The sequence below is a fragment of the Bacillus rossius genome, chromosome 1, assembly GCF_032445375.1.
Source record: "Bacillus rossius redtenbacheri isolate Brsri chromosome 1, Brsri_v3, whole genome shotgun sequence".
In the NCBI taxonomy this organism is placed as follows: domain Eukaryota; kingdom Metazoa; phylum Arthropoda; class Insecta; order Phasmatodea; family Bacillidae; genus Bacillus; species Bacillus rossius.
The window spans coordinates 278543533-278558906 of record NC_086330.1 but is presented as its reverse complement, the minus strand read 5'-3'; the positions used below and the strand labels follow the sequence as shown (position 1 = coordinate 278558906).

The 15374-nt window shown below is 37.8% G+C and overlaps 1 protein-coding gene across 2 annotated transcripts in view; it reads right to left on the bottom strand.

Moving 5' to 3' along the window:
- Positions 1-14211, bottom strand: part of LOC134527628 (26S proteasome non-ATPase regulatory subunit 10-like) — a 31139-nt gene extending 16928 nt beyond the window's left edge. The window contains exons 1-2 of one of the 2 annotated variants that reach the window (XM_063360476.1): positions 13924-14211; positions 9265-9367 (exon numbers count right to left, since the gene is read on the bottom strand). In XM_063360476.1, the coding sequence (XP_063216546.1) occupies positions 9265-9345 (81 nt within the window). In that variant the 5' untranslated portion in view covers positions 9346-9367; positions 13924-14211. Of the gene's footprint in view, positions 1-1597; positions 1805-3118; positions 3519-9264; positions 9368-13923 lie in introns of those variants that run through there. The other variant, XM_063360475.1, reaches the window with a different exon arrangement.
- Positions 14212-15374: the final 1163 nt, after the last annotated feature.

Here is a 15374-nt window from a genome sequence, read left to right as displayed (position 1 = left end):
GAAATTCACTTTTATCTTGTTCACCTGTGCGGAGGTCTTTGAGAACCTGTACAATGTCTTCACTGAACTTAACTGCTGAAGATAGTTCATGTTGAGGATTTTGGAGGTATGTTGAAAGTGGTACTGTCAGACTGAAAAGATATTCACAAACTAGCACTGACACTAAGAAGCTTCCTTTCTCCATAGCAGATAGAAGAGTTGAAGCGGTACTTGAAAATGACCGGTCCAGTTCTGAGAGATCTTGAAGACTTGGAACTATTGCAGGAAAAAGCTCAACAAATGTGTTAATAGAGATTTGACGCTCAACAAATCTTGTTTCACAGACTGCCAACAATCTATATTTCTTTGATTCTGGCAGAATCTTGGCAATTTTATCTTTTAAAAGGTTTCCTGCTTGAGCATTGTGCCTAAAGAACTTGGTTACTTCTTTTAAAACTCCAAGGCTGTTTGAGATCAATGGTACATTAAGTGATTCAGAGAGGACTAAATTCAGGCGATGACTTGAGCAATGGACATACATTGCTTTTGGATAGAGTTGGAGGATTCTTGTTTGAACACCTGTTTTACAACCACTCATTGTGGAAGCTCCATCATATCCTTGACCAATTAATTTGTCTAGGTCAATACCTAAACCATGGCATGACTCCAAAATTTTTGTAGTCACATTTTCTGCAGATAGATCTGTCAGTGGAAAAAAAGTTACAAAATCTTCCCTGAGAGATGGCTGGCCCTCAGTCATTACATATCTGATACACAGTGAGAACTGCTCTTGACCAGACACATCCAGTGTTTCATCCCCAATAATGGAGAAACATTCAGCATTGTTGATATTTTTTGCTAATCTTTCTTGAATAAGCTGGCCACAAATACCTATTATTTCATTTTGAATTTCTGGGCTGAAGTAGGACGAATTTCTGGAGCCATGAAGCATATGATTCTTCAGTTTTTCATCAATACTTGCTCGGTATCTAATTAGAGCCCTAAACTTTCCATCTTTTTTTTCGGGCTTTTCAAGAGTGATAGGACCACTGTCATCATCCCCTCGAAGAGGTAGCTCATTTTCACCACAAAAAATTATTGTTTCAATAATAGGTAGTATAGCAGCCCTATTCTCTTCTCGCTCTTTCATCCTCTTACTGCTTAAAATAGTTGCCACATCCTGAAGTTTCCCTGACATCACCTTAAGAAAGTTTTCGGCAGAAACTGTTGCTAACATGTGGTAATTAGTCTTTGAATGATTCTGAAACTTTTCCAATGCATCCTTCCATTTTCTAAAAGGTTGGCCTACTAATGAGGCATTTCGTACAGAAAAGTCATCATTCCCTACACAGTCTGATGCAAAAAGAACACAGTATTTACAATACGCTCCATCTTTTACCTTAGAATATGCTAGCCATCCCCATCTTTGAAGCCAATTGTGCTGGAATTTCAGATATTTATTTTTGAACTGAGTCGAAGGAAACTTGAATGATAATTCTGGGACAAAAAGTTCCTTTAATACATTGTGTAAATTTTCTACAGTGATTTTGATTACTGGTGCAAAAGAGTGAAAGATATCTTCAGAAATGACTCCTATATCAACTTTAGATAAACTTACTTGCATCGATGGATCTCTGTTGGTGTTGCTTTCTCCTTGTCCAAGAGGTGTGTGAGAGGAACTGCAGGAATAATGTTGATTTGCATCTTGTGTAATGTAGGTCCTATCTTGTTGAGACTCGACAATCTTGCTTGGTCCAGGTCCAGGAAGTGGTGGGTCGAGATGACAGCTGGCAATGTTCCGGGATTGTTCTTCGTTTTCATTAGACTGAAATTATCCATCAAAATTTTTAATATTTTTTGTGAAAAAATCCTAATTATACATTTCTTAGATTTTTAAAAATTTATAAATGACCAAAAAATTTTGTAAGACCTTATGTAGCCCTAAACCTAATATTTAAACATAGATATTTCTTAAAATAATAGTTACTCAGCATATTAAAAATACAGTTTTGGACAGTTCTTGGAAAGCAGTGCATCTACTATATATCCTTCCGCCGCTGTTTCTCTGTCAATAAAACAAAGCACTTTTGCATACAACTGAGTTTTTCGGTGAGATTATTTAAATACTATCACGATCGTGTTAGTATAAATGGGCACCGGAAGCACCTATTTTATTTATTCATTTATTGGGGAGGGTAAGAGAATAAACCAATTAATTTTTTTCTCACTCTTAAAAGCCCAGAAACCATATGTTACAAAGTTTCGTTTAAGTAGAGCATATGGATCAAGAATTACTTTCTATAAATTATGACTTTAAAAACATGCAAAGTCCTTTTCATTCTGTCCTCTGTTTACTCTGTTTAAAGAGAAGGGGCTACAATAATTTACTATGAGAAAAGAAACACATTTATTCAAGGCCTAACCTAAAGTAAGAAAAGTGCTAATGTAACATAATTTATAACAATGATTGCAGTAAAGTTTAAGTAGGAATTGTACACATTTTTGTATAACGGTATACAAAACCTTAATTCTTGAAAGACTTTTCTACACGTATTAAACCATTTACAACCAATACACAGAAAAGTGTGTTTAGATTCAACAGTGTGAGATACTCATCCCGCGTGCTAAGCACTAATTTTATTCGTCATAGTGGGAAAATAATTTCTAAAAACTGAAATGATAACTACTTTTTTTTTCCTTTAATAATTTGGTCATTAACTAAGTTTCAAACACTTGTATTTTTTATTCTTCTACGATTGGGCCACAGTGTCTTCCATGCCATAAGAATATCAAAGCCAATAAACAGACCAAAAACAAACAAACAATAAAATCACATTCAACCGCGTCATGACTAAAATGGCTTTTAGCAAAGATAGCAACCATTGATCAAACGAGAGAAAATACATTAGACACAGAAATAAGTGAAATTTCCCAACCTCTAACTTTAGTGCACAGGTGTTCGTTATCAATTTAAAATTTTACTAAACTGTCTGCATATCAAAAATAAAGTCACTCGGTTCACTCTGTTGAAGCATGAAAGACGGACAAACAAACCAATAAACCCACAAACACACTTTCGGATTTATAATATGTGCATAGGTTTAACAAATAAAATAATATCTTATAACATCAAACTTACCTGAGGAGAGTCAGCTACTCTTTGTCTTTTCGTCCGCGTCACGAACTTGTCCATGTTAGACGTGTGATTGCGACTGACTGAGGAAATTTGCCCGTAGAAGTGCGTGAACTGATATCAAAAATAAATTATGTCGGAACCAAATACTGCCCTCTTTGAAATCCGAGATCGAGGAAAGTTGAGTAAAAAATGGGAAGATAGAGACTACCGGAGCCCAGTATGGACATCAATAATCCTTCACAAACACTATCTCTGTAGGTAACCTAAGCAAATCTTCTGTATTTTCTTCGGGTTTAGCTTCTTTCTCGTGAACCGGGAAGGGGGGGGTCCGGACCCCCCGGACCCCTCCCCTGGCTACGTCCCTGGAAGCGGACTGCTTAGTGCTGGGCAGCAGTGGTTTTTAAGTCTTTCGTGTGCTGCGGAGACGTGGGCACGCGAGTCGTTGTTGCACCGAGGTGTGTGGCTAGCCGCCCGCCAGTCCGAGGGCCCAAGACAGCTGATAGCTGCCAAGGTCACGCATTCTTTTCATCGCCCGTAAGCGACGCTGCCACACTTCGCTCATTGCTCTGTTGTCAGTAACACCATCGGGCTGGTTATTGTTTTATAGAACGACTGCCTTCAAAATTCTTTTCGAGATAAGATTTTTCATACCAGTGCATTGAGACTTGATTTGATGGTTTTGAAACGGTGTCTCTGTCTCGTATAATTCACGGTGTTTTTATCCCCCTTTATTTATATGAATTTAAAATGTTAGATTTTTTATTTTTAGTTTGCTGAACGTGGAATTAGTGCAAAAACGGCCTATTATGACTTAGTGTTGCAGATGGGTCGGAAATCTTATAACGACCACCTCTCTATAACGACCCTAATCTCGGGAACCGTGAGGGGTCGTTATATCTATTCTCCGTTCACTCTTAGCTGGGTTTTGAAATAAACAAACACCGTCGTATCAATGTGCCGCGTCAGCAAGTGATAGGCTGAATTTATCTTGCGTGCCAAGCACTAGTTGCAACACACACACTTCCGTACAGTCGGTGCTCATAAAATAACGGAGAAGTAATATAACAGGAAAATGGTTCTTCTATCAAGCCTAGTTTTTTTAAAAAAATTACGTCTGCTGTGATAAAATTACGCCACTTAATGCTACACCCTCCGACCTTTTCTGTTGAAACCATTCAAACAAACAAGTGTCCAAGCTGCTAAATGTGGATTCGTTCATCGTCTTGCGTTTATTTAATCCACTTGAAGTGTCAGCCTGTGAAGCAAACTGAAGGATTTTTTCGCGATTTTTTATGATGTCGCGCACTGTTGTGTTACCGACATTAAACTCAGTCGCAAGTTTGCAATCGTTTCTCCACTCTGAAATCTTTCTATAATTTTTGTTTTGCTGTCGATGGACAGTACCACTCGCTTTCTTTTCTGTTCATTTGATGACATGATGAAATGTTGCGCTCAACACTTCCGCACAACACAACGGTATAATCCGTCGGAATGCAGATCACTGTTACAATACATAAAATTATCACCACCTTGACGCTTCAACAATGTACACTAATGGAATGGACTGTCTCCATGCGCCGGGTAATCTCTGTGGCACGGCGCCGTGCTGCGCGCGGGAGTGTACAGTCCGGTCATGCGGACGTGGAATCGCGCACCAGTGTATAATCTATTCACGTAACATGGAACACAAAAATATTATGTACATACGTATGTATGTAATAGTATTTTTTTTAAACTTTTTGTGTATATTAACATAACTGAGTCAAAGTACTTTGACCAACATACATTTTGCAAAGTATTTTAACATTTACATACATTTTGAATCATTGGTTATATGCAGTGTTGTTAAGTAACGAATTACAAGTAATCGGATTACTTGTAACGATTACTTTTCAAGTAATTTATACTTGTAACGAATTACATTTAAAAAATGTAATTCGTACTTGTAATCGGAATACATAACATTAATTGTAATCGTTACATTAAGGTAATCGATACTCTATATTTACTTGCCGTTACTTTTATTCTCGGAACGTATAATGAATACAGTTAAGAAGAAGAACATACTTTTTTGTATTAGTAAAATTTATAATTTTACGCTTGTAGTGCTAGTGACTTGCAGTGTATCCAACATTACCCTATCCTAAAATCTGCATTTTTATAATTTATTTCATCACTGCCGTCAAGTGCTCCCGTTGAGCGTCTTTTTACTGTTGGTAAAGATGTTTTTGCCATCAAGAGAGGGAATATATTTGATGAGAACTTTAAAATGCAATTGTTTTGTAAGGTCAATTCCAGAATTTAAAGAGTGTTACTTTTATTACAGGTAGCTACTTGTATGAAGTCTTTTGATGTTATTCAAGCATGTTTGTCCTCAAATATTGTTCATTTAATTAAAGAAAATATATATTTAATCATTACATGAAATAATTTTTTTAACAAAACATATATGTATGTTTATTAATGTAACAGTGTGTAAAAAAATTGAATCGTAAGTCAGTTTTAAAATGGTAGTGGAAAGTAATTGTAATTGTAATTTTACTGATTACTTTTATGTAAAGTAATTTTTACTTGTAATTAGTTACATTGTCACCACAGTAATTGTAATTGAGCCCAATTACTTTTTCCGAGTACTTTTAACAACACTGGTTATATGTAACTAAAAAATTGGACTTGATGGACATAAATCGCGGTTAATCCGCGGATCGGATGATCGAGTCGCGGATAATCGGGGTTCTACTGTAGTTAGTTCGTCCAGTAGTTGTTCACTCTTCATGGTAGTGAAAGGTTGTCAGGTGACAGTTCACAAAATAAAATATAATGTAGTATGGAGAAGTAAATTTTACTGCTGTGGCCTGGGTACTTCCAATTCATAGACCACAGTCATCTGTAAAAGCCCACAATGAAACAGACACAAATTGTTTCATCGTTGTTCCAAGGACAGGGTCCTTTAGTTGTACCATGCATCGTAAGAGACCTTTCAGAAGTAATTTTGGTAATAAGTAACTTTATTTTCATCCTTAAAAGGAAATTTTTTAGAAACTGCGAACTTTGTTTTTGTGAATAACCTGAACAGTATCTTGGACAGAAGATGGCCGTCATTGTGCTCTGTAAATGTTCCGTAAGGCAGAATAAAAACTGTAAAAACTAGTTAATGTTTTTGACAGAATTTATTTCATTAAAAATTTTTTCTGAATTACAATTAAGAGAACTTAGCCAGTCTTTTAGAACCCAGCAAATTTCTTCAAGAGTGTACATGTATGTAGCAGTTGGATCGTTGAGCTCACTGGAGGTCTGGACTGTTACAAGTATTGAGGTAAGCTGGGGTGAACCGGTGGAAAATTTAGTTTATATTAAATCGTCCTCACGCTGATGAAATTTTTTCAATTATAAAATATTTTATATAAGAGAGTTCAATAATGAATTAAATTAAAATTAAAAAAAAAAAAGATATTGAACCTCAAGAAGAATATGTAATTTTGAGGTATAGTTCAAAACTTTATAATTCATGTCAAAAAGTTGAATAGTTTGGTGCTCAAACAACCAAAACCTTGTTTACAGAAGACACACTATTACTGGGGAAAAAGACAAAGAAAGAAAAATATCTGCAACCAGGGGCGTAGCCAGGGGGGAGTTTTAGGGGTTCTAACACCCCCCCCCCCCTAGCCACTATTTTTTTTCTTATCTGAAAGCAGGTTAGCTAAAAGCCTGGGTATCTTACTGCTATCACTGACTGCACTGGAGGGGAAGAGTAAGCGAGCCCTACCGATTATCCTTCCCTTCCGCTACTCCTGTCACGAGCAGAAACTATAAGGTTGTGACGCCATGACGGGTCCCAAGTTTTCAAATATCTTACACCTATTGTATTTAACCAGCACGGTAATTATAAGCAGGTGGTGACTGGTTAACTCTTCCAAGCTAAAGCTAATTGTTTCCAGGAATAGGCCAGTAGTTCTGCCGAAACCCAACCATTTTTATTCCTTTTTTTTTTTGTACTGTAGAGCTTCGAGCATGATTTATGATTTTGAGTGTACGTGGACAAGGCAATTGGATTGATTAAAATATCTTTAATTAATTTCTTACTTCATCACTCAATCAATTTTTTTATTAAAAAATTAATATTTTTACCATTAAGATAAGTACCGAAAACTGCTCAAATAGCACTATTTTACACCTTAAAATCCTAATTTTTCTGGGGGAGGACCCCCGGACCCACCGCTTTAATAGGGGGGGGGGGGACCATGCTTCTTAACCCCCCCTCCACCCCCTACACTAACACAAATCCTGGCTATGCTACTGGCTGCAACATAATGATATATTTAGAAAAATAGTTGACATATAGATTCAAAATAATTTAAAAACAGATAGAAACTCAATTTTGTTAATTCTATAGTATGCAATTAAACAGTATTTTTTTATTGCAATGCAAAAACTACAGCAACACTATTTTAGCAAATTTGAATTTATGTACGTAAGTAAAAATAATTTGAAAATTTTACCACCAATTTACAACACCTTACCTAACATAAAAAGATTGTACCTACATAATGGTTTTCTTGCATTTTATGTTTTGTCTCAAATGTTGTCACCAAATTTTTACTTAGTAGTATCCACAAGCATTACAATGACAAGTTGAGTATTATTAATTATAATCTCATGTGTGACATTTTAGAACTCAAAAACAATGTTAAGTAAATATTAATGAAACTATTTAATCCAAATAACAAATGAAAATATTTATCATGAAAATCTTTAGAAATTAACTATCAAATAACAGCAATTTCAAGAAAATAGAATAATCAAGACAATATGCGAGACAGACAACCCTTAGGATAAAATAAGTATGAGATATATGTTACTGGTAATGCTGGAAGAAGAAATACATCTAGGTTTACCAGGGTTAACTTAGCACTATCCAAGTTTGTTAAAGTCTGAATAAATGACTGAAATGTTTTTTGAATTCAACGTTTACCCCTGTACACCTAGGTCTACCAAATGCTGACTGGGTAACGTTAGAAAAAATAAATTATTGGTAAGTTTATTTCATTGACACCTTGACGTAGAACCTAAATTACTCAACCAGTGTCATGCAGACCTAGGTTATACATGGGTAAATGATAATTCAAATTTATTTTAGTGATTATTCGGACTATACCAAACAAACTTGGACAATGCTAAGTTACTCAGGGTAAACCTAGGTTTACTACTTCTCCTTCGTCTTGTTCTAGCATTACCCGTAGCATAAAGCATATCCACGTGGTCAGTGGCGAGGCGTGAGATTTACATGAGGGGAAGCAATAACTCCGTTCACACCAAAACATGATGAGGTTGGGGGGGGGGGGGGGGGGGGTCTGTGGGCCCTCCGCCGGGAAAATATGGATTTCAAGGTACAAAATGGTGCTATTTAAGTAGTTTTCTTAACTGAACATTGACTATTCCACAGGTAGAAAAATTGACATTTTTTTTAAATACATTATTTTTGAAAAATAATGATTGACTTACATTATTCTGATAGTTAAATACCTACTCTACATTACTTATATACTAAGTGGGAGTGTAGTATCATCGTACGCCCACAAATCTCCCACGCACTGCCAGCCAACAGCCCGCGGGAGAGATGCGCGCGCCCCGAGAGACGACCGCCGACTGAAACGCGACATCGCCACCTGCCGTGCCGAACTGTACCGGACATAGCCGAAGCAGTCGGCGGAAGAATTCCACCGTCTGCTTCGGCCATGTTCGCTCCAGTTCGGCAAGAAAGCGTTACCTTCGTAGCTTCTACCACGTATTTTTCCAGCCAATCACCTCCCTGAACCTTTGTACCATGCCACCCCCCTTCCGAAAGGAAACTACTGCGGCAGCCTTCCTGCTGAAAGCGATCCTACCAGCGCTTCTAAACCTAGCAACGCTTCTAAAACAGCATTTTTTTGTGTCAACGAGTTCTTTTTTTATAGCGCACAGCGCACAGTATTGGGTCCCAAGAAGATAGTGTAAAAAATACATACACCTAACCGCACGAGCCAAAGTAAAATACTATTCTGAATAAAATATTTATTTAAAAAATACAATGTCTGGAAACTGGCTGGGCAAGCACTGCTTGCCTTGCTTGCCCTGACGAGACGCCACTGCACGTGGTACAGGATGCTCACCATGCACAGCAGCTGTTCCAGGATGAGGCCTCCCTCGCAGGACTTCTCAGGAGGACCAAACACCGGCCTGGTCAGCGGCATCGCTGCTGACCTCGAATCCTCTCTGGCCAAACAGAAACAGACAGGAATCACCATGAGAAAAGTTTGGGACTAAACAAATGTGTTGACACAATGGTGATAGGGTTGTGCACAGGTGTGTGATATGTTAGGTTCAAATACCAGCAGTGGGCCTAGATCCAAAAGACAAGCACCGGTAAATTAAAAAAGTTGCTTCTTTTTCATAAGAAAAAATAAAATAAATAAAATTGCAAAAGTAGTTTTTTTTCAACACTAAAATCCTTCCTCTATTTACCTTAAACATAGCGTTTGAAAGTTCCTACTGGATTCTGAGAAACTAATGTTTATAGTTGAAGTGGTGTATTGACATCAGTACCAAATTACTGCCATGTTAACTATGTGTGTGTATCTGTTTTGGTACCTACTTTTTGTGTCAAGTGTGGTTTTTTAATTGAAGAGAAGTTTTTGTGATTGCCTTTATAAAAACGGGTTCATTATGATAGCCTGTGCAGTAACCCGGCCGCCACCATGTGCGAGTTCCTACTGTGCTTCCAAACAGCTTGCCTTAATAATGACAGAGACCTTAAAATCTCATGAAGCGACAGAAGTGATGTACAAAGATAAGTGCTGCAGATGTGGAGTAAAATCAATAAAAAATATAGAATAATATTGATTTCAAATTTGCAGGAAGTATCTTTGAGAGTAGGCTAAATAGTGGCGTTCAGGAGAAAAGAGGGGCAGGAATGTGATGGAGGGGGGGAAGGGGGTATCTGGAGAAGGCAAACTTGCTACAGCAGCAGTACCTGTCAGTATTTGTAAGGGGAGAGGTATGGAAGGGTCGCAAAGAAGCAAAGACGGTGGAAAGGAGAGGTTTAGAAGTACGGATAGAAGAGGACAAAATGAGGTTAGAATGTGGAATTGGAAAACCCCTGCTCACAACAACTTTGCAGAGTATTTTTTAGACATGATGTGTTTTAAGTAAGATGGTATATCAGCTGATTATATAGTCCAAGGTCATGGTGTTCAGTTTTGTATTCATATTTTATCATTTGGAATTTTCTTATAAGTAAATTATATATTTGTTTTAAAAAGGATTTTATCTACATTTTTACCAATTGTCAGTGTTGGCTAGTTCACTAATTCTGTAAGTGTGATTTTCAATAGTCTATTTCATTCAAATATTCTTTTTATAGCTATAATTTTACAGGTGTTTTTTTCATAATGTATTAGTGACATTTCTAGAGGGTAGGACGGACGTTTCTGTGAAATAAAGAAAGACGGGCGCGACACCATGGCGCCATAAGTTGTTTTGTTTGTCTCCAAGAAGTGCATTGCTGAAAAAACCTGTACACAGGCAGATGAATGACTTTGTGATATTTAATATTGCAACATTTTATATGAAAAACCCTAATGCAAGGGCAAAGAAATTTGTGTGCTGTATCCTTGTTAAGAGCTGTGTCATGATTGGTTGGACTGTGCTGACAGGTCGTGTCATACAGCAGCTCGCACATTATATTTTACGAGAGCCTTGGGCAGAAAAATTCATCTGGGTGCCTGGACCGTGCTGATGAAAAGTTTCAACCTTCCTTATCTTCAAGTTTGGAACGTTTCAATTACAAATTAGGCCTCAGACGGGCGACACAGGCCCGGGTCGTCCGCTGGGCAAACGGGACCTACTTCCTTGTTGTTTCGTACCTAGATGACGAGGTCCCTAAGAACATCATTTTATGAAGGACATGTAAGTTTTTTCGTTGTGAGAAGAATAAAAGTCCAAATTCATTTGAACTTTTTTGAGAATCACCATTAATAGTTTTGAGTCATCCAGCAGACTACCTGCAACGGTCGTTGAGATAATTTGTGAGGGTTCTTCCATATCCGCAAGGAATTGTCCTCATCTTAGCTGGGCAGGACTGTAACATGCTACAAGGAGACTGGAGGTGAGGAAAGCAGCTAGTCTCGATAGGATAGGGAACAATCACCTTAAGTTGGGGAGAAAGGAGGTAAGCACATACCTAACTGCGATGTTCCAGCAATCCTTTGGGGAGAAAAAATGGCCAAATGCAATAGAAGGAAGCAGTAGTATTGCCAATTTACAAGGGAGGTAGGGATAAGACAAATCTGGCGAACTACAGACCAGTCAGCCTGACGTCCAATGTAGGGAAAGTAATGGAGAAGCTGCTGGGTAGATATGTGGTGGGAGAAATGGATGACTTAGGGTGGGTGGATGATAGACAGCATGGTTTCAGGAGAGGGTTCTCGTGTGAAACGCAGATGGTGAGGTTGCTGAAAGATCTGGTGGAAGCGGTGGATAGGGGAAAGCAGTTAGACACAATACACATTAACTTTGAAAAGGCGATTGATAAGGTGCCACACAACGGATGGTAAATATGTAGTTGGGCGGTATTTGCGAAAAAAAATGTTAAAAATCCGAAAATACCTTTATTGTATGCTCTTCAACGTCCTCTTTTCATTAAAAGCGGCGGAGGTAAGAAATTCCAAATACTTTAGGAGATATCGAATTTTTAAATTTCATCACAATACCAGTGCATTGATGTGGCGATTATCATTGTTTCTTGTTTACGTACGAGTATCTACTTTTGTTTATTGGATAATGATGTCACGTGATTGTTCGTGATAGGCCAGAATTCAAACGAACCAATACGTGATTATTTAGTTCATTTATTGTTTAAAACGGTGTTTAATTACCGCCTCCAACTTAGGTGAGTTTTTAAGGTTTCTAATTTTAAAGTCTTATTTGTTATTTTGATATTGTTGCGCAAGTAATAAGTAACAAAAAAAATTTACGTGAGTTGTTACTGTGCATCCTTTGTTACGGGTTTGTTAGGTAAGGTCAGTTACATTATAAATAATTTAAAACTAAAGAATAATTAAAAATAATTCACATTATTTTTAATGTCGGCTTAGTTTGAAAGTATTAATAATGTAACTGACCTGACCTAATCAACCATTTTATTAATTACGCATTGACGATTCACGTATTCACGAACACACGGCAAAATAACAAAAATGGCGGCGCTCAAATGGTTCCACAGGTCTTGTATTGCAAAATTAAAAAATTCGACATCTCCTAAAGTATTTGGTATTTCTTATCTCCGCCACTTCTAATGAAAAGAGGAAGTTGAAGAGCATATAATAAAGGTATTTTCGGATTTTTAACATTTTTTTTCGCAAATACCGCTCAAATATATATGATGAAATTTAAAAATTCGATATCTCCTAAATTATTTGGAATTTCTTACCGCCGCCACTTTTAATGAAAAGAGGACGTTGAAGAGCATAAAATAAAGGTATTTTCAGATTTTTAAAATTTTTTTTCGCAAATACTTCCCAACTACATATTTACCCAACAGATTAATGGAGAAGGTACAGTTGTTGGTATGGGATGACCAGATAGTAAGTGTGATTGGAGACTTAGGAATGGAAGTAAGAGGGTAAGGGCGGGAGAAGAAAGGTCTGAATAGGGGAAGTGACGTTAGGAGTTTTGTAGGGGCACCTGTTCACGACAGTGATGAACGATACAGGAGATGGAATGGAGGCCAGGATGAGTGTGGAGTGTGTTTGCGGATGACTGTTTGGTGTACGAGATGGTGGGGGAAGGGATACATACATCTGCAGGGGAATCCGACTAGGCTGGAGCAATGGAGAGTAAATGGGATGTCGCTAAATGTTGGAAAGACAACGGTGGTTAGATTTACGAGGAATAGGAATCCAAATAACCATGGGGGTGACCCTGCACAATAACATGGGATGAGCAAACAGGTTCAACAGGTAGTGACTAAGGGGAGGAGGGTGCTGGGGTTGCTTGGCAGTAACTTACAGGGAGCAGAGAGGAGGGTAGGTGAGAAGGCATACTCCACATTGTTAAGACTAACGATTATAGTATGTGACTGAGGTAAGGGAGCTAGAGAAGGTGCAGCATATTGCAGCAATGCGGGTGATGAGTATGTTGAGAAGGGAAGGAACAGAGGGTGAAATGCAAATGTTTGAGTTGGGGTGGGAAACATTACAGAGGACGGTGAAAAGTTTGAACAGGCAGGCTGTTTAAGAAGATAAAGGGCGAGGGTGGATGGGAACAAGGGTGCAGGGAGGTGGGTATAAAGGGCAGAGAGATCTCAGGTGGAAGCTCCACAGGGTATGTAGGCACACAGAAAGAGGGAGGCATGCTGTCCTAACAGGGAGGAAGTTGAATGTGCTGGAGAAAGGAATGCAGTGGGTGAGACATGCAAGAGACCTAGAACGACTAAAAGAGAGGGGGAGGGAGTGAAAAAGAGGCTTCCTCGCCACCCAGTTTAAATCTCAATTTCGTTGTTACAAATAGACTGAAAAAATTCCTTAAGTAATGATTAAACATATATATTAGGGCAGAAAACAATAACGAACTTTCCGTTTATTTTTCAGAAAAGTTACTCTTCTTCAGATGTTCTAGGTCAGCTACATAAATAATACATTAATTAATAAACATACAGCTTACATAACCTTCCCAAATTGTTTTTTTTTTTTTAATTTTGCCTAATTTCCACAATTTGCTAATCTTCTGAATTATTGCATGTTTAAGAAACAAAATAGTTTAACAAGAATTACCTTCAGAAAAACGGGTTTTAGTCATTGACTCATAGCTTATCTTTTTAATATTTTCCATTGGCTTCTACTACCCTTTTCCGGTAAACCGGAACTAGTACAAAAAGCACGCCCACCCAAAATATTAAGTTAGCCACTCTATGGTATATTTTGTAAGCAATTTCCGCTCAATGCGCATACATTAGCAGCAGGCACGTGACATAACGTTGCCTGACCATATAAGCGTTAGTCCACGATGAAATAAACTCGCCATTGTGAAGAAACTAAACAACCAAACTACATAAATTTTTTTAGGTTATATTCCTTAAGTTACATAACTGTTAAGTGTTTAATACCTCGATCACTATAAGTCAGACAAAATAATACACAACACAGTGATTTTAAGGTCTGGTAAATGATTTGGTACAGTAAAAGTTATCGAATGATATTTCTTTCCTGGTGACAGTAGGAACACAATGTAAGCATATGAAATGTGCATTAAGGATCAAATATCTGATTGATATTTACCATGGATATTTACTATCGTTGTTGGATTTAGCCTTTTGCTCAGAATCGTATTGCATGTTTTCGGGTTCTGCACGGGCTTGCACTTGCACAGTGGCAAATGCTTAAAAAAATATATTCATTAAATGCTTTTGGGTTTTTGCATATTTTCCTAATGGATACCTATGTGCTTAAAATCATCTACTTGTTTATATGCAGATCTGTGTGTATATATTGACGACACCTGTTGGTGCTCCTCCGATCCGCACATGCTGCGATATCGCATCGCTGCGCCTTAACAGGATGTGGTGTGTCAGTGCATTCCACCAGAATGTACCTCAAGTGCAATCCCAGTGTAATCGAGTATAATGCTACAAACAGCAGGCAAATCCAGTTTATCGACTGTCACTCAAGTGGCAATCGAATACCTACAGTGAATAGAGTGGTTTGTTTGTGTTAAAGATGTTATGTTAACAAATGAATAATTATAAGACTATTTATTGGCAACATACATTTATTAAAAAGTAACTTATTCTGCCTTAGCACATTTCTGCTCCAAACATGGACTACATGACAAGTGTTAGGCAATCCAAGTATGAGGGTCGTGTACTAATAGACTGACGTCAACCCAAGTGTCTCCTCGGCTCCTTCAGGCCGTTATGCCTCGTCAACGTCCTCTCTTGGGGCGCGGTTACACGGGACCCTGAACTACTTCAGGTGAACATGTTTAAGTAAACACGTTTACAAACGCGAAAGTGTGCGGTTACACGGTAGTTGCTGAAAAGTGTGTTTAGCTCTAAAACCGATTGTCTACTGTCAACGAATGACTGTGTTGTTGATCTCTATTTTTTAATTGCATCCAGAAAACGCGGGATTTTCTCACTTGTTTATACAGCATTATCAGCAGAAATGAAATGTGTTTACATATTGCTCAATATTTTTTTACAAATCGGGAATTCAAACATGCACAG